We start from the raw sequence: 27,039 nt of genomic DNA on the forward strand, positions 1-27,039 counted from the left end.
TAAACACAGCTGTCTAGAGGGGAACTGATCTTTTCCAGATCGCTCAATAAATAAATGATCAGGACAAAAGGAGTGTGAGGTGACATAAACCTATTTCAAAGGTTTTTGAAAATTTGGGATTTCATCCATACTAATTCCTGAACATCATATGTCTTCCTAGTTAGGTGGTACAAAAATGTCTTTCTGCACAAATGCTTTTGTTCCTTTTTAGGTCTGGATAATTGGGAAAAAATGAATAGTTTTCATTACTGAACTGGACGTACTGATTTTATAAGGAGGAAAAAACAAAACCCAGCATTGGGAGAAGCACATTAATGATTTTTGTTTTTTCAGAACAATTCTTAAAAGCTTTCCCCTCTTCCTGAAAAAACAAAAACAAAATCACTGATGTTAACCTTTCACACTGCTGTGAATGCTTTAAATTCAGACTGACTGCCGAGGTTCCAATCACACCTCTAGTGCTCTGAGACAGCAGGGAGCAGCCCCAACTCCTACACTTTCCGCATAGAACACCTCTAAATGTCATCCACACAATAGTGAAGCAAATGAACTGTGTCAGGGATAAATGAAACTGTTTGGAATTAATTGTCTTCAGACAGTCCACCTGAAATCAAGGCCTGAAATGAATTAACTGGACTGGATTAGAAATTCTACAATGAAAGGCCGCAAGGGAGGAGAGGGCACTTTGGAGGGCCTTCTTAACCTATACTACCTGAGCAATATGTGTCTTGCTTGGGATACCCTATCCATTGTAAAATATTTGTTTCCAAGGGTACTCATCTGAGACTGTACTTCTTTATGTGTGTACCTGATCATGACACTGCTTGAACCCTGGGGAAAGTGTTCCGGTCTGTTTCAATTTATGGGCCAGCGTTGTACTTTGCCTAAATTGATACTTCAGGCCATGTACAGGTCCATACAGGACCTCTAAAAGGTGTAACTGAGATCAATACTACAGGTTGGTCTTGCCTTGCTGTGTGAAATCTTACTGATAATAGTTTTGCTATAAAAACATCTGGCCAAAGACCAAGAGTTAATACAACAGACCTGAGATTATTTCTTAGAAAAGGCTTCTTGGCCTTGGCTGGCACCCGAAAACCTGAGTGGTCACCAGTTCCCTATTCTGACAAACTTTCCTGAAACGGTAAGAAAGGCTAACTGTGTCTAATAATCTGTATAAACAGTATGGTTTACACTAAATACCTGTTCTCTTTTTCTGATGGTCTGAACTTTTGGTACATAACAGGCAGATGCTGCCTATGTGACCAGCCTCCAATAAAAACCCTGGGTACTGAGTTGCCCTGATAAGACAACATAACACTGATGTTGTCAATCTCGCTGCTGGAGAAATTGTGCCCCATGTGACCCTGCTGGGAGAGTACTCTTGGCAGTTTGTGCCTGTTTTACCTCAGACTTCACCCCATGTGCCTTTTCCCCTTTGCAGATTTTGACTTGTATTTTGCTGTAATATATCATAGCTGTAAGAATGACTGCATGTTCAGTCCTATGAGAACTCCTTGTAAATCTCTGAAACTAGGGGTGGTTCTGAGGACCCCCAACAAAAGTTGTAATAATTTTAAACAAGTAAACAGATCAATCTAGAATAAACATTCTATTTGAATACAGAAATGCATAACCAACACTTCCTTTTATTAACAAAAAGTTAGAATAAATGGATTACTTACGAAAACAGATCAAACCACTGCTGTTTTGTAACAGATTCCTGGCGTAAAAGCTTCAAAACAATTGGACGCATGAAATCCCATTTGTCTTCAAACTGAAGAGAACCTTTATTCTTTGATTAAAAAAAAAAAAGATAAACGATAGTTTAATTTAAATGCAGTTAAATCAAAACTGTTATTTTTATTTTTTAAGATACAGCAAGAGAAATGTAAAAGAATCAGGTTTCCATAGGGGAATCTCTATAAATTAACCTGGTATCAAGGAATCACAGGAAGACAACCACAAAAAAACAAACAAACCAATTTTACAAACTGTATAGTGAAGAATTTGGTCTTGTCCAAAGTGAAGGTCTATGCCCTTGGTTCTGGTACATAACCTCCGGGCCCTTGGAATGTTATATCATTATTTGCCTGGGAACATACTAGATAACCTAACAATGTGATTTATGAAGGGAATTAATGATATTCATGTAGTTTTGAGAAGTGGGAAAAAAAATCTTGATGGATGTATTGCATCAAATAGAGAGTACTTTGGAGGTGACTGAAATTTAAACACGCAAAAATAAATACACAATTTTTTATAAATTCTGGCTTTTTTAGGGTACTCCCTCATATATGCACTGTCACACATTGAGGCAGAGAGAGAAATGAGACCTGACTACTCAGGTGAGGACAAGGGAAGCTCTGTGTTTGAAACCTGCCTGGACTTTGCCTATGTGTCTCTTCCTCTGGCTGATCTTAATCTTTCTTTCTTTTCTTTTTTCTTCTTTTTTTGGGGATTTTATTTATTTTTAGAGAGAGGGGAAGGTAGGGAGAAAGAGGGAAAAAAACATTGATGTGCGAGAGAGAAACGCTGATTGGTTACCTCTTGTACGCCCCCAACTAGGGACCTGGCCTGCAACCCAGGCACGCGTCCTGACCAGGAATCCAAACAATGACCTTTCAGTCCTTAGGCTGGCACTCAACTTACTGAGCAACACCAGCCAAAGCCTTCATCTTTCCTTTCCTTGTCATAAACCATAACCATGAGTAGAGCAGCTTACAGTAAAATCTGAGTTTTTCTAATGAATTAGGGAACATCATGCTGGTTTTGGGAACCTCCAAATATATGGCTGGTGTGAGAAGTAAATTGTTTGTTGTGTGGAGAATATGGCCTCTAATTTTATAGTTGACCTAAACTCCTCACAAAAAGTACTTTTAAAATCTATACAAACTCTGAACACTGAGGCAAAAACAACAACAAAAAACAAGGAAGATACCTATTTCATTTTATAATGCTAAGAAAACACTGACACCAACCTAATGAGAATGAAAACTCTAGACCAATTTAAAGAACATTGATATAAAAGTCTTAAATAGTAAATTAAACAAGTTGCATATCAACAGAATGATACCTCGTAATCATGCACGATTTACTCCAGGAATATGAATATTAGAATATATTCAATATTCAGTATTAGAAAAAAAATCAATTTACTACATTACTAAAAAGAGAGAAAAAAAGAGACCCTGTATTAGTCATTAGTACTGCTTCCTTTTAAGTTAAATATGGTCATGTGACTTGCTTTTGCCAATAAATCTGAACAAAAATCATTAATTTCCTAATATACCAGTAATGCACACCCCTAAGAAATTCATTTTGTTTTCACTATATGAGTATAATTGAGGGTGCTGCTCACTTGAATCAGAGAACGTTCACATACTGACTGCAGAGAATCTGCAAACTCTAAAATTATAAACCCAGAGCAGTTCTTAAACATATTATCTGACAAGAACCTACATCAAAATCACCTAGGATGGGGCTACACATACAGATTTCTAAAACCTACCTCAGACCTGCTGGACCAGAACCTCTTGAGGTGTGATTTAGAATTTGCATGTTTATCAAATTCATGATAAAAGTGTGTAAAAATGTTAGAGGATTCATGACTCAAAAGAGGTTAGGTACCACTAACTAATATTAAACTCCTGGGAAAGCAAATGATGCTTCTTAAATCTACAAACACAGCTGATCCTGAAAGTTACTGTACTGTCTTGTCCCAGATACCTACTTTTATCACACAGTATTTGTATTAAAGGTCCAAAGAAGATAATCACTCAAAATTTAATAGCCGGATTAGCTGTGCTTCTCCCCTGAATAGTTTGTTGTTACCTTATGTACATAGGTGGCTAATGAAAAATTCAGTCATATTTGTGATCCTATGGTATACACTTGTGTCCTAATCGTTTTCTACTACTGTTATTTTCCTATAACCCTAATTTCTTCGTTTACTCTCCCCTCTGAGGAAAAGATGTACAAATATGAAAGAACAATAGAAAACACATACAAATCTTTACTTCCCTATGACATAATCATAATTTCCTCTTCATAAAGGGATACTTTATAATGTCAATTAAGTCTATTCCCACAAGCAATTTTGGCAATTTATAAAATTAAACAGTATAAATCCTTCAATTAAAAATAAAAAAGGTACGTACAGAGGACTAAAGTAAATAGTGGTCAGGCTCTGAAATCTATCAGCTATGGAAGAATATTGGAAACACATTTTGGTTCTCCTGTTTTATGAAATATAGAAGATTAACTACAAAAACATTTCCCCACTTATAGTCAAGATGGAGGCGTAGATGGGACAGGCTTTGCCTTCTGGTGCAGCCATAGAAAGAATTACAACCAGATCTCAAAGACAAATAACATCCAGAACTGTCAGAAAATTGAGCTGTATCGAAGTCCCACAAAAAAGAAGCCACATTCATCCAGATGGGTAGGAGGGGTGGAATTGCAGAAACAGGGCAGAGAGGGAGTGTGGATCAGAGGGGCCATGCAGTGGGATGGATGGTCCCACATTCACGCATGATGGATAAATATCAGAAGGGATACCCTGGGAGTGAGCAATCCCAGCTCCAGGACAGACCGCACAGCCCACGGTTTCAGCACTGAGAAGATAAATTCCCATTACCTCTGGATGTAAAAACCAGTGGGAATTGTGGCGGTGGAAGAAATGACAGGATTTTTGCGACTTAAAGAGTCTGCATGGTCTTAGAACATATGCAAACCCCAGGGCAGCAACTGGAAGAGTGCCAATTGTATACGAGAAGTGGGTGAAGTGACTGGAAACAGGGTAAGTGCCAGGAAAATCACTAGAAGCCAGGCAGCAGCACTGACCCCTCTCTGAGCCCCCTACCACAAACAGAGCCACAAAGTGGTGAAGCAGGTGGCCCAGCCCTGGTAATTACCTAAGGCTCCACCCTACACAATTTATAGGTGCTTTTGCTACAAAAGCCCTGGCTGGTTTGGCTCAGTGGATTGAGCGTCGGCCTGCGAGCTAAGTGTCGCTGGTTCGATCTTCCAGTCAGGGCACATCAGAGAAGGAAAACTCTGACTCCAAAAAACCTCCGCTGCCTTGCGGCATACCTCTTCAGGGGAAAGGCTAAGGGAGTAAACCCCGACAGAAAATCCGGAGCCGGAGTCCCTAAGGCGGTTTGACGTTGTAGTCAACACCGGCAACTCCTGCGGCGCACCTGAAGCCAAGCTGTATTGACTCCGTCTTTCCCTTGGATCCCTCAGCTGCGAAGAGAGGGGGGGTCTGCTGCATGGGCAACAGCAGACCCTCCATATCACCCTGCCCAGGCTCTGTAGCTTCAGCTTCACTGGAGAGGACACTCCAGCGTCATCGCAAGATGTCGATTCAACATGGGAGGAGACAGATACCGTGTCACTCCCGAGTCGGACTGCACAGCCATTCTCCGCGGTGCAGATAGGCTCTTAAGAAGCTACACCATCGTCTCTCGAGGCTCTGTAGCTTCAGCTTCACTGGAGAGGACACTCCAGCGTCATCGTAAGATGTCGATTCAACACGGGAGGAGACAGATACCGTGTCACTCCCGAGTCGGACTGCACAACCATTCTCGGCGGTGCAGATAGACACTTAAGAAGCTACACCATCGTCTCTCGAGACGGACGGCTGCTGCTACAAAAGCCACACTACAAGACAGGGAGTAAAAGCAGCTCTACCTAATACATAGAAGCAACCACAGGGAGACTGCCAAATTGAGGCAGCAAAGAAATATGGCCCAAATGAAAGAACAGAACAAAACCACAGAAAAATAACTAAATGAAACGGAAATAGCAAACCTAATCAGACACAGAGTTCAAAACACTGGTGATAATATGGATGCTCAGAGAACTCCTAGAGTATGGCAAAAAAATAAAGAAATGAAGTTTACAAAAAAGGAAATAAAAAGAAAAATATAAAGGGACTGTGTCTCCCTCCACAACTAAGAAGGAATACCACTACCTCAAAACTAAAGACAACCATAAGTTTCAGAAAATCGAGCTGCATGGAAGTTCAACAAACAAAGATATAAAGAAGAAATACTCATCCAGACAGGTAGGAAGGGCGGAGATGGGGCGGAAAAGATGTGGTGGGTGTGGTGGTGGCAGCAGCGGCAGGCTGGCAGAAAGCGCAGTCACATGTTTTAAAAAGTCAGGAGGGACACCGGGGAGCACTCCCAGCACCAGACTGGCAAGCACAGCTCATTGTCCCAGCGCGGGGAAAATAAAGCCTCATTGCTTCTGACTATGCAAACCAGTAGGGGTTGGAGTGGAAGAAGAAACTGCCAGTCTCTCAGCAGAGTCTGCTTGTTTAAAATGCCCCCACGGTCCTAAAATCCCCACAGATGCACCCACTCTGGGAATGACAGCCAAGGTAACAGCTAGAGAGGTGCCAGTCCCATACGAAAGTGGGAGAAGTGCCTGGAAAAGGGGTGAGTGCTGAGTAAGCAGCATTGTTCCCTCTCAGACCCCTCCCTCACATACAGCGCCACAACCTGGTGAAAAAGATTGCCTTGTACTGATGAGTGCCTAAGGCTCCGTCCCTTACAATGTAACAGGTGCGACAGCTCTACCTAAGATACAGAGGCAAACAAACACAGGAGCCTGTCAAGATGAGGAGACAGAGAAGTATGGCCCAAAAGAGGGAATGGATCAAGATTACAGTGGGAAAACTAAGTGACGAGGATATAGCCAACCTAACAGACATAGAGTTCAAAACACTGGTAATAAAGATGCTCACAGGCTTGACAGATATGCTTAAGTATGGCCAATGCATAAGGGAAGAAGTGAAGGATATATTAAATGAAATGAAGGAAAATCCACCCAAAACCAATGGTGAAGAAAAGGAAACCGGAATTTGGAACATAAGGATGGAAAAAAGTCAACCAGTACAGAATGAGAAAACAAGGATTGAAAAAAATGAGGAGAGGCTTACAAACCTCTGGGACAACTTTAAACGTACCAACATCCAAATCATAGGGATGTCAGAAGAAGAGGAAGAGCAAGAAACTGAAAACTTAGTTGAAAAAATATGAGAAAAATTTCCTAATCTGGCAAAGGAACTAGACATATAAGTCCAGGATGCACAGAGTCCCAAGCAAGTTGGACTCAAAGAGGACCACACCAAGACACATCATAATTAAAACACCAAAGGTTAAAGATAAAGAAAGAATCTTGAAAGCAGCAATAGAAAAGAAGAGAGTTACCTACAAAGGGGTGCCTATAAGACTACCAGCTGACTTCTCAAAAGAAACTTTGCAGGCAAGAAGGGGCTGACAAGAAGTATTCAAAGTGATAAAAAGCAAGGACCTACAATCAAGATTACTCTATCCAGCGAAGCTATCATTTAGAATGGAAGGGCAGATAAAGTGCTTCTCAGACAAGGTAAAGCTAAAGGAGTTCATCATCAATAAGCCCTTATTATATGAAATATTAAAGGGACTTAATTTAAGACAAAGAAGATCAAAACTATGAACATTAAAATGACAACAAACTCATAACTATCAACAACTGAATCTAAAAAAAAAAGCAAAAACAAACTAAGCAAACAACCAGAACAGGAACAGAATCACAGGTATGGGGATCATTTGGAGGATTATTAGATGGGAGGGAGAAGGGGGAGAATGGAGGAAATGATGCAGGGATTAGGAAGCATAAATTGGTAGGACCAAAATAGACTGGGGGATTTTAAGAATAGCACAGGAAAGGGAGAAGCTAAGGAACTTACACGCATGACCAACGGACATGAACTTAGTGGGGGGGGGGCGTGTTGCTGGAGGGAAGGGGTTAGCAGTCGGAGGTGGGCAAAGGGGGTAAAATTTTAACAGCATAACCAATAAAATGTACTTTAAGAAAAGGAAACATTTCCCCCTAATGCTCAATTAAAGAAGGAATTTAATAATTAAATTATTCTATTAAGTTTTCAGAATAGATTCAAAAAATGATACTCAAGCTGTTCTTTGACCTATTCTCTGTTAAACTGAGAAGCATCCATTAAGTCATAACTAAGCAGCAGGATACTAAACCTAACATCTACAAAACAGAATGCCTTATAAGTGTAGGAACCTTCACACTATGAACCATGATTTATGAATGTTTCCTTTTGTTCAATGAAGCTGCCTCATCTCTATTAATGTATTACAAAGTATCTTCTGCTTTAATTCTTTGACTATTACTCACAATAGCAATTACACTGTTACTCAGAACTCACCAACTGCTACTAAGTCTAGGATTATCTCACTGAGAGGATTTCAATATTTGCCATATCCTTGCCCCTCTAACATTCACTCCTTATGGAACAACTAGTTCCTTCCCAGGTACTCTTCTCACATAAATGGGCCATGGGAAGCCAATGGAAGTTGGCCATGAAAGATATGTGGGGGAAGAATATTGCAGGCAGAGGGAGCAGCCATTGCAAAGACCCTAATCCAGACACAGAAGGTTGTTTGATGTACTCAGGGGAGAGCAAAGTAAGAACAAAGAAAAGCATCAATGAGGTCAGGAAAACAGAGGGTTGGATCTTGCAGGGCTTCAAAGGCCATTACAAAGACTTTGGCTTCAATATAAGAGATGGGGAACCATTAAAATTTGGGGGGCAAGAAATGACAGGATCTGCCTTCCATTTTAACATGTCCCTGATTGCTGTGTTAAGAATACATCACAAGGGTAAAGGTTAAAGCTGGGTGTTGGGTTAGGAGGCAAGGTGAGAGATGATAATAACTTGGACCAGGGTAGTAGCAATGGAGGTAGTAAGTAGTCATTAGATTTTTTGTTTTATAGGTGGCACTAACAGGATTTCCTGACAGTATGCATGTGAGATGAGAGGAAGAAGTAAAGCATGTTTCTAAGGCTTCTGTCAAATAAATTTAATTCATACTGTAGGGGCACCAAATATTCCCTGTAAAAAGTTTCAATATATAAGTATGTAAGGGCTTTAAATGTTCTTTGTAAGAAGTAGCAAGGACTTGCTAAAAGGCCTTGGAAAAAGGAATGTAAGAAGGAGTGTTATAGCAATTAGTGATTTACAAGCTAAAAGGACTTCAGCCTCTATCACCTCCCATTTGCTTGCTTGTGTCTGGTTTATAGCATTTGTGAAGGTTGTGCTTTGCAGAATGTCTAGCCCTTTGAAAATAAATTGCCTCACAGGGAGTTCGTCCCTGGCTGAAGAGCTATGCTGCCGTGGAAGATAACCTTTAGCCTTGCGAATTTCTGTTCCTGTTACTGCCAAGACATTCCTGCAGTCCTGCACAGCCCCCTCTTCCTAAGGCTGTTTCCCGCCAAAGAAGAAACAAAGAGACTGCACCAGTATAAAAGCCCAGCGTTTAGACTCCATTGGAGGTTGGAGCATGTTAGAGACCTGCTCAGGGTCTGCCCAACTCCTGGCCAATATTAAAAATCCTTTGCTTAACTTTATACACCGCTTCAGAGTGTTCAATCTCGCCTATGTAGCCGTAACATTTTGGAGGCCCCAGCGAGATGCCTCTGTAAAGCGGTGCCGCCTTCGGTGAGCCCCCGGGGCTTCGTGCGGTCCCGTGTGTCTAGCTGACGTGTGGCAGGACAGCGGCCGCAAGCTCTGATTGGGAGCAATTCCCTGCGCCTTCAGGAGACACTCGGGAGCTGCTAGAAGCCCTGACGGCCCAGTCTAGAGTAAGCAAAGGACAGAGGACAGCCTCGGCGACAGGTGAGTGGCAACCCATTTGGGTAGCGGACTTGGGCCACTGCCACTGAGACTTGGTCTCTTTTGTCCTCTGGACGCAGAGGTACATATTCCCGAACAGGGAATTTGTTGAAGCCGGCTTGGCTAGCTTCATTTGGATTGTATAGAGCTCTTTTGGTTTTGGGGTTCTGCTGCCTGTAGCCGACGCTGTTCATCTAATCTCAGAAGCCTAGGCGGGGTTTGGGTGGGATTGTTTAACCTCTGAGTGAATGTGTGAGTGAATGTTAAGGTTAAAGTAAAAAAAAAAAAAAAAAAAAGTGACACTTTTAAAACTCAGGCCGCTCTTCAAACTGGTGCAAGCTGCTTGGGTGCCAATCAGCAACACCTCTAAAGCTGTAACTAAAGAGCCTTCAATCTCCTCACTGCTTCAGCAGGGGGAATGTGCCTGTATCTTAAGGAAAAGTGTTGTTACACATGAATAAAACTAATGTCCATTCTAGACATCCTCTTCAATAGGAAAGAAAGAGGAATAATCAGGTGGGCTGCTATAAGAATATAAAAAATGCAAGCATCCTTCTGGTCAGGGAATTGTCCTGGCCAAACAAAAGGTTCCCAATAAAATCCTAAATAGAATAGTAATAGGTCAAATAAAACAATTGAAAAACTTCTCAGGAAAGCTCAAAAGTGTATGTTAGAAAAGAAGAAGAAGAAGCAGGAAGCTTCAGAAAACTGCAGAATATCTATAAATCTAGGGAAATTTTAGCTGCTAAATACTGAGTTTGAGTAGAGTCCTTTACAGTGTGGAAAAGAACAAGAATTGGAAATGGATTATGGTTAAATCTGAATGGGTAAATATATGGAAAGTTTGTGAATGTTGCAGAAGGTCTGTGGAAAGTCATAAAAATGTATAAAAAGGTTGTGAAAGTTTTTAAACCTGGGGAAAGGAAACCTCAACTACTTGTGGTCTAATTGTATGGTTACTGTACCTCTGTATTGGCATTTAGCCTTGGGACCTATGAAAGGTCATTTGGAATTCCCAGTGTTGGAATTGACATTAGCCATTGGGGACATAGAAAAGGTCTAGAATTCTCTGTATTGGTATTAGCCATATAATCTGAAAGGAAAATTGAGGTTTCCCAGAGAGAGTTAAGAAGAAAAAAAAAAAAGAAAACTTCACATGTAGGAAAGTGAACAAAAGAAAGTATAAGGCATGGAAATGCAGTTTTAGTAAATATTAGAAGAACAAGGATTTTCCTTCACACTGTATATTTTTCTCCCTACCTGATCCCTCCAGAATTTGGCAATTTAAAGAAGTAAGTAATGACATTAGGTTTCTTTGCATAAAACTAAAAAGACCAGTTGTTAATAAAGGTATTGTTAACCAAGACTTTGACTGGAATAATATGCCTGAAAGAGGCATGCTTAGGCTCTGGTTGTTACCAGGAAGCCCTAAGGAACTGGATTTAACTTTTGAAGCTAAGAAAAGCCCATGAGAAAAAAGGCCTGACACCTTGGTTGGTTGTGCGGTTCATGGCAGTCTTTCCAGGGAAGGAACGAAGGTTGCTTTCCTGAAAAATGGCTAGAAGGAACCTCAAGGCACAATGAAAAATCCAAAGGACTTGGGAAAAGCAGGTGTTTACAGGCAAGGCTGAATGGCAGGTGTGTGGCTCAGCTTCTGTGCCCTAGTGGGCAGACTAATAGTCAGCATGAAGGTTCCTTGTATAAGTTCCAGCAAAGTAGACTTAAAAATCATATATGGTCAATCACTGCTCTTGTTGTGTTTATGCAAATGAACAGGCTAAATTAAAACTGTATTTAATGCAGTTCCTTTAATAACAAGGAGGGTAATCTTGAGAAAAATCGTGACTCAAGGAAAATCGCAATGCTCAGTGCAGCTGTCTATAAAGTTTATCTTCACTTAAATGTTAAACCAGGTCTGTGACATTATCAAGGATGCTTAATTTACAGGCAAGAAGAATGTCAAGTGCCTTGCAACTGGATGTCTTCCCAATAAGACAGTCTCTCCGATTTGGAGACTGGTTTGTGAATTGTGTTGTGTGAATTAACATGTGTGTTCTTTCTGTTTTCATAGGGCATAAGCTTATGATCTCATTACCTGAGTAATTGTACTTATAGGTCTCACTTAAGAAGCCCATCTGCAGTGCCGCCTCCTAAGACTCGACGGTTTGGCTGAACTAAGTGGTTGGGTTGGTAAAGTATGGGGTAGTCTGTGAGCTTCACTTTAAAAACTTATTTCTCTTATCTATCCTAATGACTTGGACAAAAAGGGCCTAAAGGTCTGAGAGGGGGGAAAAACCTAAAATATTTCCCTCAGCCCTAGCTAAGTATAGTGAGCAAAAGAATTTTGGACAGGTGTGACATGCCCAGCACACCTTCCTCCAAAGAAGCCATTTCTTTTCCTAATGTAGGACATTGAAAAATTAATCTCTGTCTTTTGTCATCTAGTGGTTGTGGGTTAAATGATGCCTTTTAACCCTGTTGCCAAATCTGTTGCCTCCAGAATATGACAAGGATGTCAATTTGTCCAACAGTGCCAGCCCTTGGAAACCAAGAATGCCGCTGCCCGGGGACAGCCAACTGACCTGGACTCTGCAAAATCCTTCCCCATAAGGGAGGGCCGCACTCCCCTCCACCCCCACTCTTATTAGAAATTCCTAGACCCAAGGGTAGGTAGGACGACGACCATGTTCAGCTTGAAGCAGCTAGAAGAGCACGAGACCTTCGCCCATTGTCCTCTTATAAAATAAAAGGTCTTAAGTCTAAGGAGGGGAATTATACAGGGGCTTCAGACATTCCTTATAAGAAAAAAAAAAAGGGAATTAGGCTAATTCCTCCCAAGTATACTGCACTACATTGAAAAAAAAAAGGGTAAGGCAAAAATAAGTACAGTGCCATAAAATTTTCTATCATTTTGAATGTAGTGCTTTCTTTGTTGGTCATTTCCTTAATTGCTATTAATCTTTGACTAGTTTTCAAAGCTGTTAAAACTTATTTTAGTCAGTTCCTAGTTGTTAATTTAATGTTTCCATAAGGGTCTGGAAATTTGTTTTCCATCATCTTGCTAACATTCCATTTGCTTTTCTTATTAATCATTGAATCTACAATGCATGGCACATAGCAAGTGCTTAACAAATGTCTGCTAAATTAAATTGTAAGTGTTTGCTTTGGGTTTGTGAGATATGTTGCTGGTATTTTAATGGGGATTGCATTGAATCTGTGAATTGCTTTGAATAATGTGGACATTTTGGAAATGTTAATTCTTCCCATCCGTGGATGTGGTGTATGCTTCCATTTATTTGTGTCTTTCTTGATTTCTTTCTTCAGGGTTGTGTAGCTTTCCGAGTGCAGGTCTTTTGCCTCTTTGGTTAAGTTTATCCCTGAATACTGTTGTTTTTCTTGTTGCTATAGTAAATGGAATTTTTTTCTGGTTTCTATCTCTAATGTTTTGTTGGTATATAGAAACGCTTTTAATTTCTGAATATTAACTTTGTGCCCTGCTGTTTTGTCAAATTCGTTTATTAGGTCAAGTAGTTTTTTCGTAAAGTCTGTAAGGTTTTCTATGTATACTATCGTGTCTTCTGCAGGTGGTAACAGTTTTGTCTTCCTTACCAATTTGAATGTCTTTAATTTCTTCCTGTCTAATTGCTGTAGTTAGAACTTCCAACACTGTTTAAAAAAAAAAAAAAAAGGAAAAAAGTAGACATCCTTATCTTGTTCCTAATCTCAGAAGGAATGTTTTCAGTTTTTGTCCATTGAGTAGAGTGTTGGCTTCAGGTTTCTCATATATAGCCTTAATTATGTTAAGGTATGCTCCCTCTATTCCCATTTTGCTAAGGGTTTTCATCATAAATGGGTGTTGTACTTTATCAAATGCTTTTTCTGCATCTATTCATATGATCATGTAATTTTTCGTCATTCATTTTGTTTAGGTGATGTATTATATTTATTGATTTGCAAATATTAAACCATCCTTGTGTCCCTGGGATGAATCCCACTTGATCGTAGTGTATAATCTTTTTGATGTATTGCTGGATCCTGTTTGCCAATATTTTGTTGAGAATTTTAGCATCTATGTTCATTAGCGATATTGGCCTGTAGTTTTCTTTCTTTGTTATGTGTTGACCTGGTTTTGAAATTAAGGTAATACTGGCTTCATAGAAAAAGTTTGGAATTTTTCCCTTTTCTTGAATTTTTGGAATAGTTTGAGAAGGGTAGAAGTTAGTTCTTCCCTAAATATTTTGTAAAATTCGCCTGTAAAGCCATCCGGTCCAGGGCTTTTGTGTGCCGGGAAATTTTTGATTACTGTTTCAATTTCCTTCTTTGTTATTGGTCTGTTAAGACTTTCTACTTCTTAATTCTGTTTTGGAAAATTATATGTTTCTAGAAATTTGTCCATTTCATCTAGGTTGTCAAGTTTCTTGCCATATAGTTGTTTATAGTAATTTCTTACAATTTTTTGTATTTCTGTGTTATCGGTCATAATATCTCCTCTTTTGTTTCTAATTTTATTTGGATTCTTTTTTTCTTTATAAGCCTAGAACCAGCCCCTGCTTTTGTTAATCTTTTAAGTTGTTTGTTTAGTCTCAGTGTCATTTAATTCTGTTCTAACCTTAATAATTTCCTTCCTTCTGCTTGCTCTGGGCTTTGTTTATTATTGTTTTTCTAGTTTTTGTAGCTGTGGGGTTAAATTTTTGTGTGGAGTTCTTCTATCCTCTTTGGGTAGGCCTGTATTGCTATGGACTTTCCTCTAAAGACTGCTTTTGCTGTGTCCCTTTTAGTTTTGGGATGTTGTATACTCATTATCATTTGTTTCTGAAAACTTAATTTCTTCCTTGCAGCTCCTGAAAGCTAGCATTATAAATACCCAACTCCTTATCCTTGCTACTAAGCCCCTCCTGAAAACCAGGGTTTAAAAACCCTACTTATAGTCCCTAGACGTCCCTAATAGGTTTAGTCCAGGGACTAGAGGGGGGGATTATGTAGGGGCACCAAATATTCCCTGTAAAAAGTTTCAATATATAAGTATGTAAGGGCTTTAAATGTTCTTTGTAAGAAGTAGCAAGGACTTGCTAAAAGGCCTTGGGAAAAGGAATGTAAGAAGGAGTGTTATAGCAATTAGTGATTTACAAGCTAAAAGGACTTCAGCCTCTATCACCTCCCATTTGCTTGCTTGTGTCTGGTTTATAGCATTTGTGAAGGTTGTGCTTTGCAGAATGTCTAGCCCTTTGAAAATAAATTGCCTCACAGGGAGTTCGTCCCTGGCTGAAGAGCTATGCTGCCGTGGAAGATAACCTTTAGCCTTGCGAATTTCTGTTCCTGTTACTGCCAAGACATTCCTGCAGTCCTGCACAGCCCCCTCTTCCTAAGGCTGTTTCCCGCCAAAGAAGAAACAAAGAGACTACACCAGTATAAAAGCCCAGCGTTTAGACTCCATTGGAGGTTGGAGCATGTTAGAGACCTGCTCAGGGTCTGCCCAACTCCTGGCCAATATTAAAAATCCTTTGCTTAACTTTATACACCGCTTCAGAGTGTTCAATCTCGCCTATGTAGCCGTAACAATACATTGGGACTCAGAAAATGGAGGTCACCCCAGTTGTCCAGTGCACATTCATATTTTAAACCTAAATCAACCTGCGCATATGGGAAATGCCTCTCTCAAGAAAACCTAATACTGATCACAACCCTCCAACACAGCTAGCTAGCTAAACTAAACTAAAAAATAGGGCATGTTAGCGTTATTAGGAAATCCCTGGCCTCCTAGCCAATCATGCCCTGTTTCCATATTGCCTCTTCTAGCATTCTGTAAAACCCACTGTTGCTCAAAACTCCTCAGGAAGAATTCTCCATTGCTTGTTAGGCACTGTACTCTCACAACCCATGAATTTTTTTCTCTTGAATAAAGGACATCAAATTAGTTACTGAATTGTTTTAATTTTGTGACATGACATGTCTGAGAACTATGGCATTGCCATTAACTGGAATTGAAAAACTGCAGATGTAACACGCTTAAGAAGAAAAGTTCAGGAAATCTGAATGTTACATTTGATATATATGTATTGAACAGTCATCTGAAGACATTGAATAGGCAATCTGGTAAATCTAGAATTTAAAAGATCTGATCGCGAAATATAAATCTGAAAGTCATCAGAATACAGATGAGTTTTAAAACTTGTTAATAAGATCACTAAGGGAGTGAATATGAGTAAAGAAGAAAACCCAGGCCTGAGTCCTTAGGTGTCAAACATTAAGGAGTGGGAGAAGAGTATGAACTATGAAAAAAGACAGAAAGAGCAATGAGAGAGATGGCAAGAAAATCTAAAGTATGGCATTCTGATCCTGGCAAAGTGCCTCGATTGGTGGGAGCGTCATCCCGTACACCAAAAGGTTGCGTGTTTGATTCATGCCTAGGTTGTGGGTTCAGTTCCCAGTTTGGGGCATGTACAGAAGGCAACTGATTAATGTTTCTCACATTGCCCCTCCGCCCCAATGTCAATAAACATATCCCCCAGTATGGCATTCTGCAACAGACAGAGAACGAGTTGCTCAACATCATGAATCATCAGAGAAATGCAAAACAAAACTGCAATACGATACCACATCATACCTGTCAGAATGTCGGTGATCAAGAAATCAACAGACAAGTACTGGCAAGGATACAGAGAAAAAAAAACCCTCAGGCACCATTGGTGGTTATGCAGATTGGTGCAAACACTATGAAAAATAGTGTGAAGATTCCTCAAAAAGTAAAAATGGAGCTACTTCATGACCCAGAGATTCCACTTGTGGGAATATATCTGAAAAGACCCAACATGCTAATTAGAAAGAATGTATGCACCCCTATGTTCACTGCAGAATTATTTACAATAGCCAAGATTTGGACGCAGCCCAAGTGTCCATCAATAGATGAGTAGATAAAAAAGCTGTGGTTAAAAAAAAAAAAAAAAAACAACACACACACACACAAAAACCCTGTGGTACACACAATGGAATACTACTCAGCAGTAAAAAAAATGAAATCTTATTTTTTGCAACAGCATGGATAGAGCTAGAGGGTATTATGCTAAGTGAAGTAAGTCAGACAGAGAAAGACAAATACCATATAATTTCATTTGGTTGTGGAACATAATGACAAAATAAACTCACAGATACAGAGAACAGACTGACAGTTGTCAAAGGGGAGCGGTTTGGGGGCTGAGTGAATTAGGTGAAGAGATTAAGCAGTACAAACTGTTGGTTACAGAGTAGTCGCAAAGATGTAGATTATAGCATAGGAAATACAGTCAATAGTACCATGATAACTATGTATGGGGCAGGTGGGTACTTGAAGCAGGTGGGACCTCTCTGCAAAGTACATGATTTTCTAACCACTTTGCTGTATATCTGAAACTACTACAGAATAATATTGAATGTAAACTTATTGAAAAAAATTAACAATAACTGTAAAACAATTTTTAATGATACAAAGATTATGGCATTCTAGAAACCAAATCAATAAAGCATATCAAGAAAAAGGGGTGCATTGTACTGCAAAAATCTGAATATTTATATTTCTAGGTTTTTTCTTTATATATTTTACATTTTAAAACGTTGAACCACTGGAAATTTATAACAGATAAATTTGTGATAGAAGTTTAAACATGTTGTCATTGTCTCCATTGTCTTCACTTTGTCCAGAACCTATCATTAAGTAACCAAAGTTTACTGTGTCAGTTGCTTTGGGGAAAAAAAGGGGTGGTGGTGGTGATCTACTTTAGCAAATACTCCTGTAATATAACCAGTGAAATAGCAACATGGAAGTTACTGAGACTTTGGCAATAGTAATTTTTGTGAAGCGATAAGGACAAAAGCCAGACTAGAATAGAATTAAGAAAGAAAGGGAAAAAAACCCTAAAAAAAGTACAGAAAACTCAACAATTATTGCCATAAAGGGAGCACAGAAATGGCACTGTAACTAATATGATAAGAGAGAATCTATTTTTTTTTTAGAATGGAATACAAATGGCCTGGCTGGGTAGCTGAGTCAGTTAGAGCATTGTTCCGATACACCTAGGTTGCAGGTTCGACCTCTAGTCAGGCCACATACAAGAAACAAAAATACATACATAAATTACGTGGAACAACAAATCATATTTCTCTCTCTCAGATCAATAAATTTAAAAAAAATTAATGGAATACTGATGAACATGTTCTAAGGTATATAATATTGATGATGGAGTAGAAAAAGGGAGAAACTGCCATAGAATTTAAATTGCCCTGGGGAGACAGGAGCAATGGAATCTAATGCATAGGTGGAGGAATTGACTATATGCCAAGAGGAAAAGACAGAGTATGTACATGTGGATGCTAGTAGGAAACAGATAATGGTTAGAATGACAGATGTGATACCATGCTGAGAAGTTCATTTTCTTATTGCTTCAATTTCCCACTGATGTGGAAATAACGAAAATGCTTGGAAGACAGAGAAGGAGGTGCTGGAATTTTGAGAGAAAAGATGTGAAACAGAAAAGTGGAAAATAAAATTGCTCTAGAAGTATAGTATAACTGGGCTCAGTTGTAGTTTGTGGTCATGAGTTTAAAATGAAAATAGTATGACTGTGTCTTTTTCTTCTGCAACATTCAACGACACAGGTGCTGACTCTGAAAGGTGAGGAAATGGTTTTCACCAGTGAAACGAGAGAAGCAAGGAGTCAAAACTGTATTTACAGGAATGATCACAGTGATTGAACAAAGAATTTGTGCTGGGTAAGAGGGAGAGAAGAGACATCATGATGACAAGAGACAACAGAACCATACTTGAACCATAATGGAATAACAGGAATTAGATTTCCCTACCTGCCTAAAAAACTACAAAGCCAAAGGGCTGTACATGACAGTGCTTCCTGAGGGGGGAAAAAAAACAAATTAGGTGAGCCCTACAAATACCCAACCACACTGCCTAGACAGAGTTTCTAGGCCTTGGCACAACCAGGGGGAACAAAACAGCCTGGTGGTTCCGCAAAGTTTAGAAGATAGGCTTCAGAGTTTGAGAAGGCCAAAGCAACAAACTTTTGCAGCACAAAATTTCCCAGGAAAAAAGGAGCTGCACAGAGAGGGAGTTATGGAGATTTGTATAGGGGTCCCCTAGAGCCTTTGACTGGATATGGATTGACCTAGGTATATGTGTGAGAAAACTATCAGAGACTGGGGAAAGAATCATTAGAAAGGAGAAGACAGAACAATCCCCAGAGTCCACACAGGGCTAGGAATAGTTTGTGTTTCCATCAGTCAGAGTGAAAATGTTCCTTAACATGCAAGGGTAGAGTCCTCAGAAAGATATTGTATCGATAGTGGAGCCAAAGTAGCCCTACCATGAACAGAATTCTAGACCCAACTAACAAAACTTAAAAGCAAGGTTCAAAAGGATTAAATTGATTTCAAGTAACTTAACTGTGCCACAGCCAAATCCAAAAATATTTTTTAAAAAATTTAAATCCAACCCCCAAAACATAAAACAATGCCTGTCAGTCAATCAAAATTTACCAGGCAGGCAAAAAAGCAGGAAAATATAATCCATCAAAGAAAAAACCCATCAACAGAAACTCACCCAGAAATGACACTGATAGTTTTATTAGACAAAGATGTTAAACCAGTTATCACAAATATAACCCACACATTCAAGAAGATAGAAAAAGCATGATCATAGAAACAAAAAATTTTTTAAATGAGGATCAGTGAACTATGGAACAACATCAATGACTTAACCAACATATAACTGGAATCCGCAAGGTAGAAAGAATGTGAGGAAATAAAAATCATATGGATCCTAATTTGATAAAAGCTAAAAACCCAAAGATCTCATATTTGGTAAGACATGGGGGAAAATGGCGGCATAGGTAAACAGAGTATTTGGCACCTCCACAACTACAAAAAAATTACAACTAAACTGCAGAACCATCATTCAGAACCGCCTGAAACCTAGCTCAATGGAAGTCCTACACCTAGAGAATTAAAGAAGTCACATGGATTTCCGGCCAAGATGGAGGCCTAGACAGACAGGCTGTGTCTCCCTCCACAACTAAGAAGGAATACAACTACCTCAAAACTAGAGACAACCAGAAGTTCCAGAAAATCGAGGTGCATGGAAGTCCAACAAAGATATAAACAAGAAATATTCATCCACATGGATAGGACGGGTGGAGAGGATGTGGTGTGGTGGGGCAAGAGGTGGCAGCGGCAGGCAGGGACAAAGCGCAGTCACACATTTTAAAGTCAGGAGGAACACTTGGCGAGTGTTCCCAGTACCAGACCAGACAGCGCAGCTCATGGTCCCGTGCTTCTGAATGTGCAAACCAGTGGGGGTTGGAGTGGAGGAAGAAACTGCCCATCTCTCAGCAGAGTCCGCTTGTTAAAGGCTCCTCACAGTCCTAGAACATCCGCAGACACATCCACTCTGGGAACGACAGCCAGGGCAACAGGTAGAGAGGTGCCAGTCCTATAAAGAAGTGGAAGAAGTGGCTAGGAAAGGGGTGAGTGCTTAGCAAGCGGCACTGTTCCCTCTCAGACCCCTTCTCCACTTACAGCACCACAACGTGGTGAAACCGGTCACCCTGTACTGACCAATACCTAAAGCTCCACCCCTCACAATGTAACAGGTGCGACAGCTCTACCTAAGATACAGAGGCAAACACAGAAGCCTGTCAAGATGAGGAGACAGAGAAGTATAGCCCAAAAGGGAGAACGGATCAAGGTTCCAGTGGGAGAACTAAGCGATGAGGAGATAGCCAACCTAACAGATGTAGAGTTCAAAACACTGGTGATGAAGATGCTCACAGGCTTGACAGATGTGCTTAAGTATGGCAAACGCATAAGGGAAGAAGACTATGCTAAGTGAAACAAAGGAAAATCCACATAAAACCAAGGGTGAAGGGAAGGAAACCAGGGTTCAAATCAAAGATTTGGAACATAAGGAAGAAATAAACAGTCAACCAGTGCAGAATGAGGAAACAAGAATTGATAAAAACAAGCAGAGGCTTAGGAATCTCTGAAACAACTTTAAATGTGCCAACATCCGAACCAAAGAGGAGTCAAAAGGAGAAGAGGAAGAGCAAGAAATTGAAAGTTCATGTGAGAAAATAATGATTAAAAATTCCCCAAATTTGGTGAAGTACAGGAAGCACAGAGTCCCAAACAAGCTAGACCCAAAAAGGACCACACCGAGACATATTATAATTAAAATGCCAAAGGTTCAAGATAAAGAATCTTAAAAGCAGCAAGAGAAATGCAGAGTTACCTACAAAGAGGTGCCTATAAGACTCATAGCTGATTTCTCAAAAGAAACTTTACAGGCAAGAAGGGGCTGACAAGAAGTATTCTTGTTCCTTAAAGGACACCATTAAAAGAATGAAAATAAAGCAATCTACAAAGTGGAAGAAGATATTTCTAATACATATTCCCACAAAAGGTTCTTATCCAGATATGTAAAGATTACTAAAAATTAACGAGAAAGTCAATTCAATTTAAAAACTGGTAAAACAGCCATAGCTGGTGTGGCTCAGTGGATTGAGTGCAGGCCTGTGAACCAAAGGGTTGCCGGTTTGATTCTTAGGGCACATGCCTGGGTTGTGAGCCAGGTCCCTGGTTGGGGGAGTGCTAGAGGTAACTGATATTTCTCTCCCTCTCTTTCTTCCTCCTGTCTCTTCTCTCTATAAATAAATAAATAAACAAACATTTTTAAAAGATTTTAAATTAAAAACAAAACAATAGGATGGAATAATTGTGGAAGTCATAATAGTGAAACAGGATAAAGCAACAAAAACTTAACATGTAATAATATAGACAAATCTTACAGAAACAATGTTGAGCATGAAGTGAGACACAAGAATACATACTATGTTTGTGAAAAGGCAAAACACATAGATGGTTATTAGAAATCAGAACAGTGATTATCAGGTGGAGGGGGTAGCAAGTTACAGACTGGGATGGATATGAGAAGGGCTTTGGAGGGTACTGTTAATATTCTATCTAGCTATGGATGCTGATTATAAGGTATATTTACTTTATTTAAAAAATGCATGTATAGAGACCACAATTCTATAGTTTAAAAATTGTCTTGCTGGTGTTGTTCGTTTAAATTAAGTTTCTAGTGTTGTATTTAATTGTTGTCTATTTTTTTAATTATTAAATAATTTTGAGCTTAAGAAATGTATAGGGAGTTTCACATCTATACATATTAAAAAATGTTTTAATAGCTTCCTTCCCTCCTTCCATCCCTTCATCCTGAATAATTTAGTCCAAAAGCCAGACTTCTCTCACTGCCAGAGATGGAAGTTACATATATGGAAAGGGAAAAAGAAAGTTTATTGGAATTGGAGGGACTGGAATGAACTCATGGGTTTCAGTAATATAGACATAGAAATAAGTATAGGAGTGTGCATATGTGTGTGTGTGTGTGCCCTCATTCAGTTCACTGAAAGGACCTGAGGGGAGTGATACCCCAATGAACATTAGCATACCCAGCATCAAGATGTTGATTTTTCAATACTCTGTTCCACAAAAAGACTTCTTAAAGAACATGCTAATTCCAAGATTTGGGACAGATATGATCCTAGAACACATTTTTGTGCCAGAAAGTAAGAAAGTATTCAATCTAAGCAAAATAAATGACGGTAACATATAAAATAATTCTTTGGATGGTGGGAGAATGATAGCCACTGGCTATTGACATTATTATATTTAACTTCTAGAAACATCATCTATAAGTTAATTGAAGGAAAAATTGAAAGGAAGTCTACAGGAAGCTCCTGCAATAGTCCACAAGGACAATAAAGGATGAAACCCCGAACAGAGGAAAAGTAACAGAAAGTGCTAATGCTAAGATGGTCACGAAACAGACTTTCTAAGAATAAAATCATGACTTAGCCACTTGCCAAATGTATGACCTTCAGTAAGTTTCTTAATTCTTTGTGCTTCGGCTTCGCTTATATAAAATAGATACAGTAAGCATGTATCTGAAGGGGATGTTATGAGGATATATGTGTACCCTGCCCACACATCTTTTTCTGTGGCGTAGTATCCTAAATATTTGTTCCTTCTGCCTATTTGATAATACAGCAGGGCGCACAGTTTCTGACCTGAGTGAATGGCTGGGGGAGTCACTGACAGTAGAAGAAATGCCAGGGAAGGAACGCATTTGAGTTGGACGGTTTAAGAGAGGAGATGAGTCCACTTTCAGATGTTCTGTCAGATGAAAAGAGTTACAACTCTTAGCCTTCATTTCTTTTTCCCTGTGTTCTCCCTTTCTCTTTAAAGAAAAGTTTATTTACTACTAAAAATTGCTTTCTAATTAATATCTCCCTCACAGGGCTGAGGGGAGGAGTTTCAAGTTTCTCAGAAAGAATTAGAGAGAGAATGAAAACAGTAAGAAAGACTTCTGGCCAAGATGGAGACAGACAGACACACTGTGTCTCCCTCCACAACTACCTCAAAACTAGAAACAACCAGAAGTTCCAGAAAATCAAATTGCATAGAAGTCCAGCAAACAAAGATATAAAGAAGAAATACTCATCCAGACAGGTAGGAGGGGCAGAGCCAGGGTGGAGAGGACATGGCGTGGTGGTGGCAGCAGTGGCAGGCCGGCAGAAAGCTCAGTCACATGTTTTACAATATCAGGAGGGACACCTGGGGAGTGTTCCCAGCTCCTCACCGGACCTCACAGCCCACGGTCCCAGGACCGACCGGGGAAAATCAAGCCCCATTGCTTCTGATTGTGCAACCACTGGGAATTGGGGTGGAGGCAGAAACTGCCAGTCTCAGCAGAGTCTTCTTGATTAAAGGGCAACCCTCCCCACGCCCCACCCCAGTCCTAGATGGTCCACAGACCCACCCACTCTGGGTACGACAGCCAGGGCAGCAGCTAGAGGGGCGCCAGTCCAGTGCGGAAGTGGGAAAGGTGTATGGAAAAGGGGCGAGTGCTGGGCAGGAGGCATTGTTCCCTCTTGAACCCCTCCCCCACATATAGCACCACAACGTGGTGAATCAGGTCGCCCTGTACTGACGAATCCCTAAGGCTACACCCCTTACAACGTAACAGGAGCAACAGCTCTACCTAGTGTTACAGAACCCCTGGGCTGCTCCAGTTGAAAACAAACCCACGGGCTCTTTAGTTAGGGGCCCGATTGCCCGCCGCCAAAATTATAACTCTCAATACCAGAGTTTGGTGAAAAGAAAAAGAATTGTTTATTTAACAGTTATATAGATTTAGTTATTTGCGGATTTCTGTTGTTAAGTCTTATGCTCTTTAAAATACCCACAAACACATATCCTTGCCTCCCCCCCTTCCAAACCAGGCTAGTTTTAGGAAAGTCAGAGAAACTGTTTCCCTACTTTCCAAACACAGTTCAGCTTTACCAGCAGCTGCCAATCATTCAATCTGATTGGGGAGGTCCTTTCTGTGCTGTGGTGCCCTCCAGCTCTCAATGCAGAACCACCTGGATTCTCAGCCTCCTTGCAAACTGCCTTCTTCCTGCAAACCGCGTGGATCTTCTCTCCTTCTCAAAACTGCATGGCGAGAGCCTCTTAAAGCAGCCTGGAGACCCCTTCTCCAAGCCACATGGAGAAGGCCCCTTCACCAAGCCACATGGAAGGAGCACACGAGAGAGCGAGAGAGCGAGAGCGAGCGCGAGAGCATGCCAGAGAGAGAGTCAGAGCGCCAGAGCCAGAGCGCGAGTGAGAGCCCGAGTCAGAGAGTGAGAGTCTCAGAGTGAGAGCACGAGCAAGAGCCAGAGAGAGTCTCAGCTAAAATGTCTGCAGCTGCTTATATATCCCTGACTGCGTCATCTGACGCAGTGGGCGTTGCAAACAGTTCCGACCATTCACAGGTCCCTACATAGGCTCTGCGTGCTTTCTCCATACTGTCCCCTGGTTCAAGACTCCTCCCATCTGCCTGAGGCTTTGGATGCATTAAATCCATTTGCATAAGAAAGACACTAGCCACCAGCCTCAGGCATGTGGAGGCATTCCAAAAGCTGCTTCCTTCTCCCCATCCCCCAGCTGCAAGCTCTGGGGATTTTTGGACTCCCTTGTTTCTGTAACACTAGGATGCAGAGGCAAACAAACACAGGAGACTGTCAGAATGAGGAGACAGAGAAGTATGGCCCAAAAGGTGAAATGGATCTTCCAGTGGGAGAACTAAGAGACAAAGAGATAGCCAATCTAACAGATGAGGAGATAGACAACCTAACAGATTTAAGATTAAAAACACTGGTGATAAAGAGGTTCACAGGCTTGACAGATATACTTGAGTACGGCAAACGCGTAAGAGAAGAAGTGAAGGCTATGCTGAGTGAAATGAAGGAAAATCCACACAAAATCAATGGTGAAGGGAAGGAAACCAGGGTTCAAATCAATGATTTGGAACATAAGGAAGGAAAAAACAATCAACCAGTGCAGAATGAGGAAGCAAGAATTGAAAAGAGGAAAGCTTCCGAAATTTTGCGAAGGAGATGGACATACAGGTCCGGAAAGCATGGAGGGTCTCTAGTGAGCTGGACCCAGAGGGGACCACACCAGGACACATCATGACTAAGATGCCAAAGGTGAAAGATAAAGAGAGAGTCCTGTGGGCAGCAAGAGAGAGGCAGAGAGTTGTCTACAGAGGGGTGCCTATAGGACTATCAGCTGATTTCTCAGAGGACATTTTGCAGGCAAGAAGGGGCTGACAAGAAGTATTCAAAGTGATGAAAAGCAAGGACCTACAATCAAGATTACTCTATCCAGCAGAGCTATGATTTAGGACAGAAGGGCAGAGAAAGTGCTTCCCAGAGAAGGTAAAGCTAAAGGAGTTCATCATCACCAAGCCATTATTATATGAAATGTCAAAGGCACGCACTCAAGAAAAAGAAGATCAAAACTGTGAACACTAAAATGAAAACAAACTCACAACTATCAACAACTGAATCTAAAAAATAAAAACAAAATCCAACTAAGCATACTAGAATAGGAACAGAATCATAGGTATGGGGATCATTTGGACGGCTATCAGCTGGGAGAGGGGAGAGGGAGAAATGGGGAAATGGTGCAGGGACTAAGAAGCATAATCGGTTGGTACAAAACAGACAGGGGGAAGTTAAGAATAATATAGGAAAGGGTGAATGAAGCCAAAGAACTTATACATACAACCCATGGACATGAACTAAGGAGGGTGGGATTGCTGGAGGGAAGGAGGGTACTGGGAACAGGGGTGCAAAGGGAAGAAAAATCGGACTACTGTAACAACATAATATACTTTAAAAAAAGTAAACAAAAACAGAATAGTCCACTAGCTGGCAAAATTTTAAAAGTAACAGAATCATTTAAAATGACTCACTTACTTTGAAACAAAAATACAAATAATGATTTATTGGTTTGCCTGAAAATGTCCAGAAATCCGTATATAACATATGGAACAAAATATACCCCATCAGAGAGTAGAAGCAATGTTACTACAGTATTTTATAATGATGTCGAAGATTGCATTTCAGAGAAAATAAAGAATGTAGTTATTATCATTGTACATCATCCTGCTACATCTTCATGATGACAGAAGTGCAAGAAGAGTTATGGAGAAAGGACCAATTGAAGTTAAGACAAGAAATAACAACATGTACACAATAAGTAGCAATTATTGTCTATTATTTGTATTTTTTATGACCATAGTGTTTTGACCACAACACAAGGAATTTAGTTGTTTTAAGATTTGTCTTGGTTCCTTCTTTTAAGTTTCTGATCTTTTGATTACGGATTATATCCAATGATGGCATTCTAATAATTTACAAAAGGAATCCAATTTGTATATTGTAGGTCTCATACAAATTATAAGGTTGGCTATTTGAATGTGTGGGTTCCCATACATTCATAACTATGAGCCACCAGTGCTCCCAGTTATGTGATTTTAAAACCACATTTACAATCCCCATTAACCAAAAGAACCACAAACTACAGCACATATTTGAATGCTGGCAATTCTAGGCCAGCCACACCACCCTTTTAAAGGTATTCCTCAAATATGCCAAGCTCACCACTGCACCTTTGCCTAAAATGCAGATCATTCAGGTCTCAGCACCCATGTCACCTCAGAGACGACTTTCCAAACCAATCTAAAAAAAATGCCCTTCTCCCTTTCTTCTCTGCATATCCAAAGCCAAGGTCTTGAGCTGGTAGGAGAGTTGCTTTGATTTGCTTTGAGACTGAAATTTTAATTCCGACTAAACAGAACTTTTTAAGAAGACCAGAAATCTATGGGATCTGACTGAAATGTCATTTAGTACCAGGGAAGGAAAATTCAACTGAACATAGTTGAAAACAATATTTAGGGGGAAAAAATCAGATTTTCT

The 27,039-nt window shown here is 40.2% G+C and overlaps 1 protein-coding gene across 1 annotated transcript in view; it reads right to left on the minus strand.

Annotated features, from left to right (window-relative positions):
• LOC150019854 (cullin-5) overlaps positions 1-27,039 on the minus strand; it is a 120,466-nt gene that overhangs the window by 83,998 nt on the left and 9,429 nt on the right. The window contains exon 2 of the mRNA XM_090266712.1: positions 1,686-1,795. Within this exon, the coding sequence (XP_090122838.1) occupies positions 1,686-1,795 (110 nt within the window). The remainder of the gene's footprint in view (positions 1-1,685; positions 1,796-27,039) is intronic.

The sequence above is a fragment of the Furipterus horrens genome, unplaced genomic scaffold, assembly GCF_987537825.1.
Source record: "Furipterus horrens unplaced genomic scaffold, mFurHor1.1.pri manual_scaffold_2, whole genome shotgun sequence".
Lineage (NCBI taxonomy): Eukaryota > Metazoa > Chordata > Mammalia > Chiroptera > Furipteridae > Furipterus > Furipterus horrens.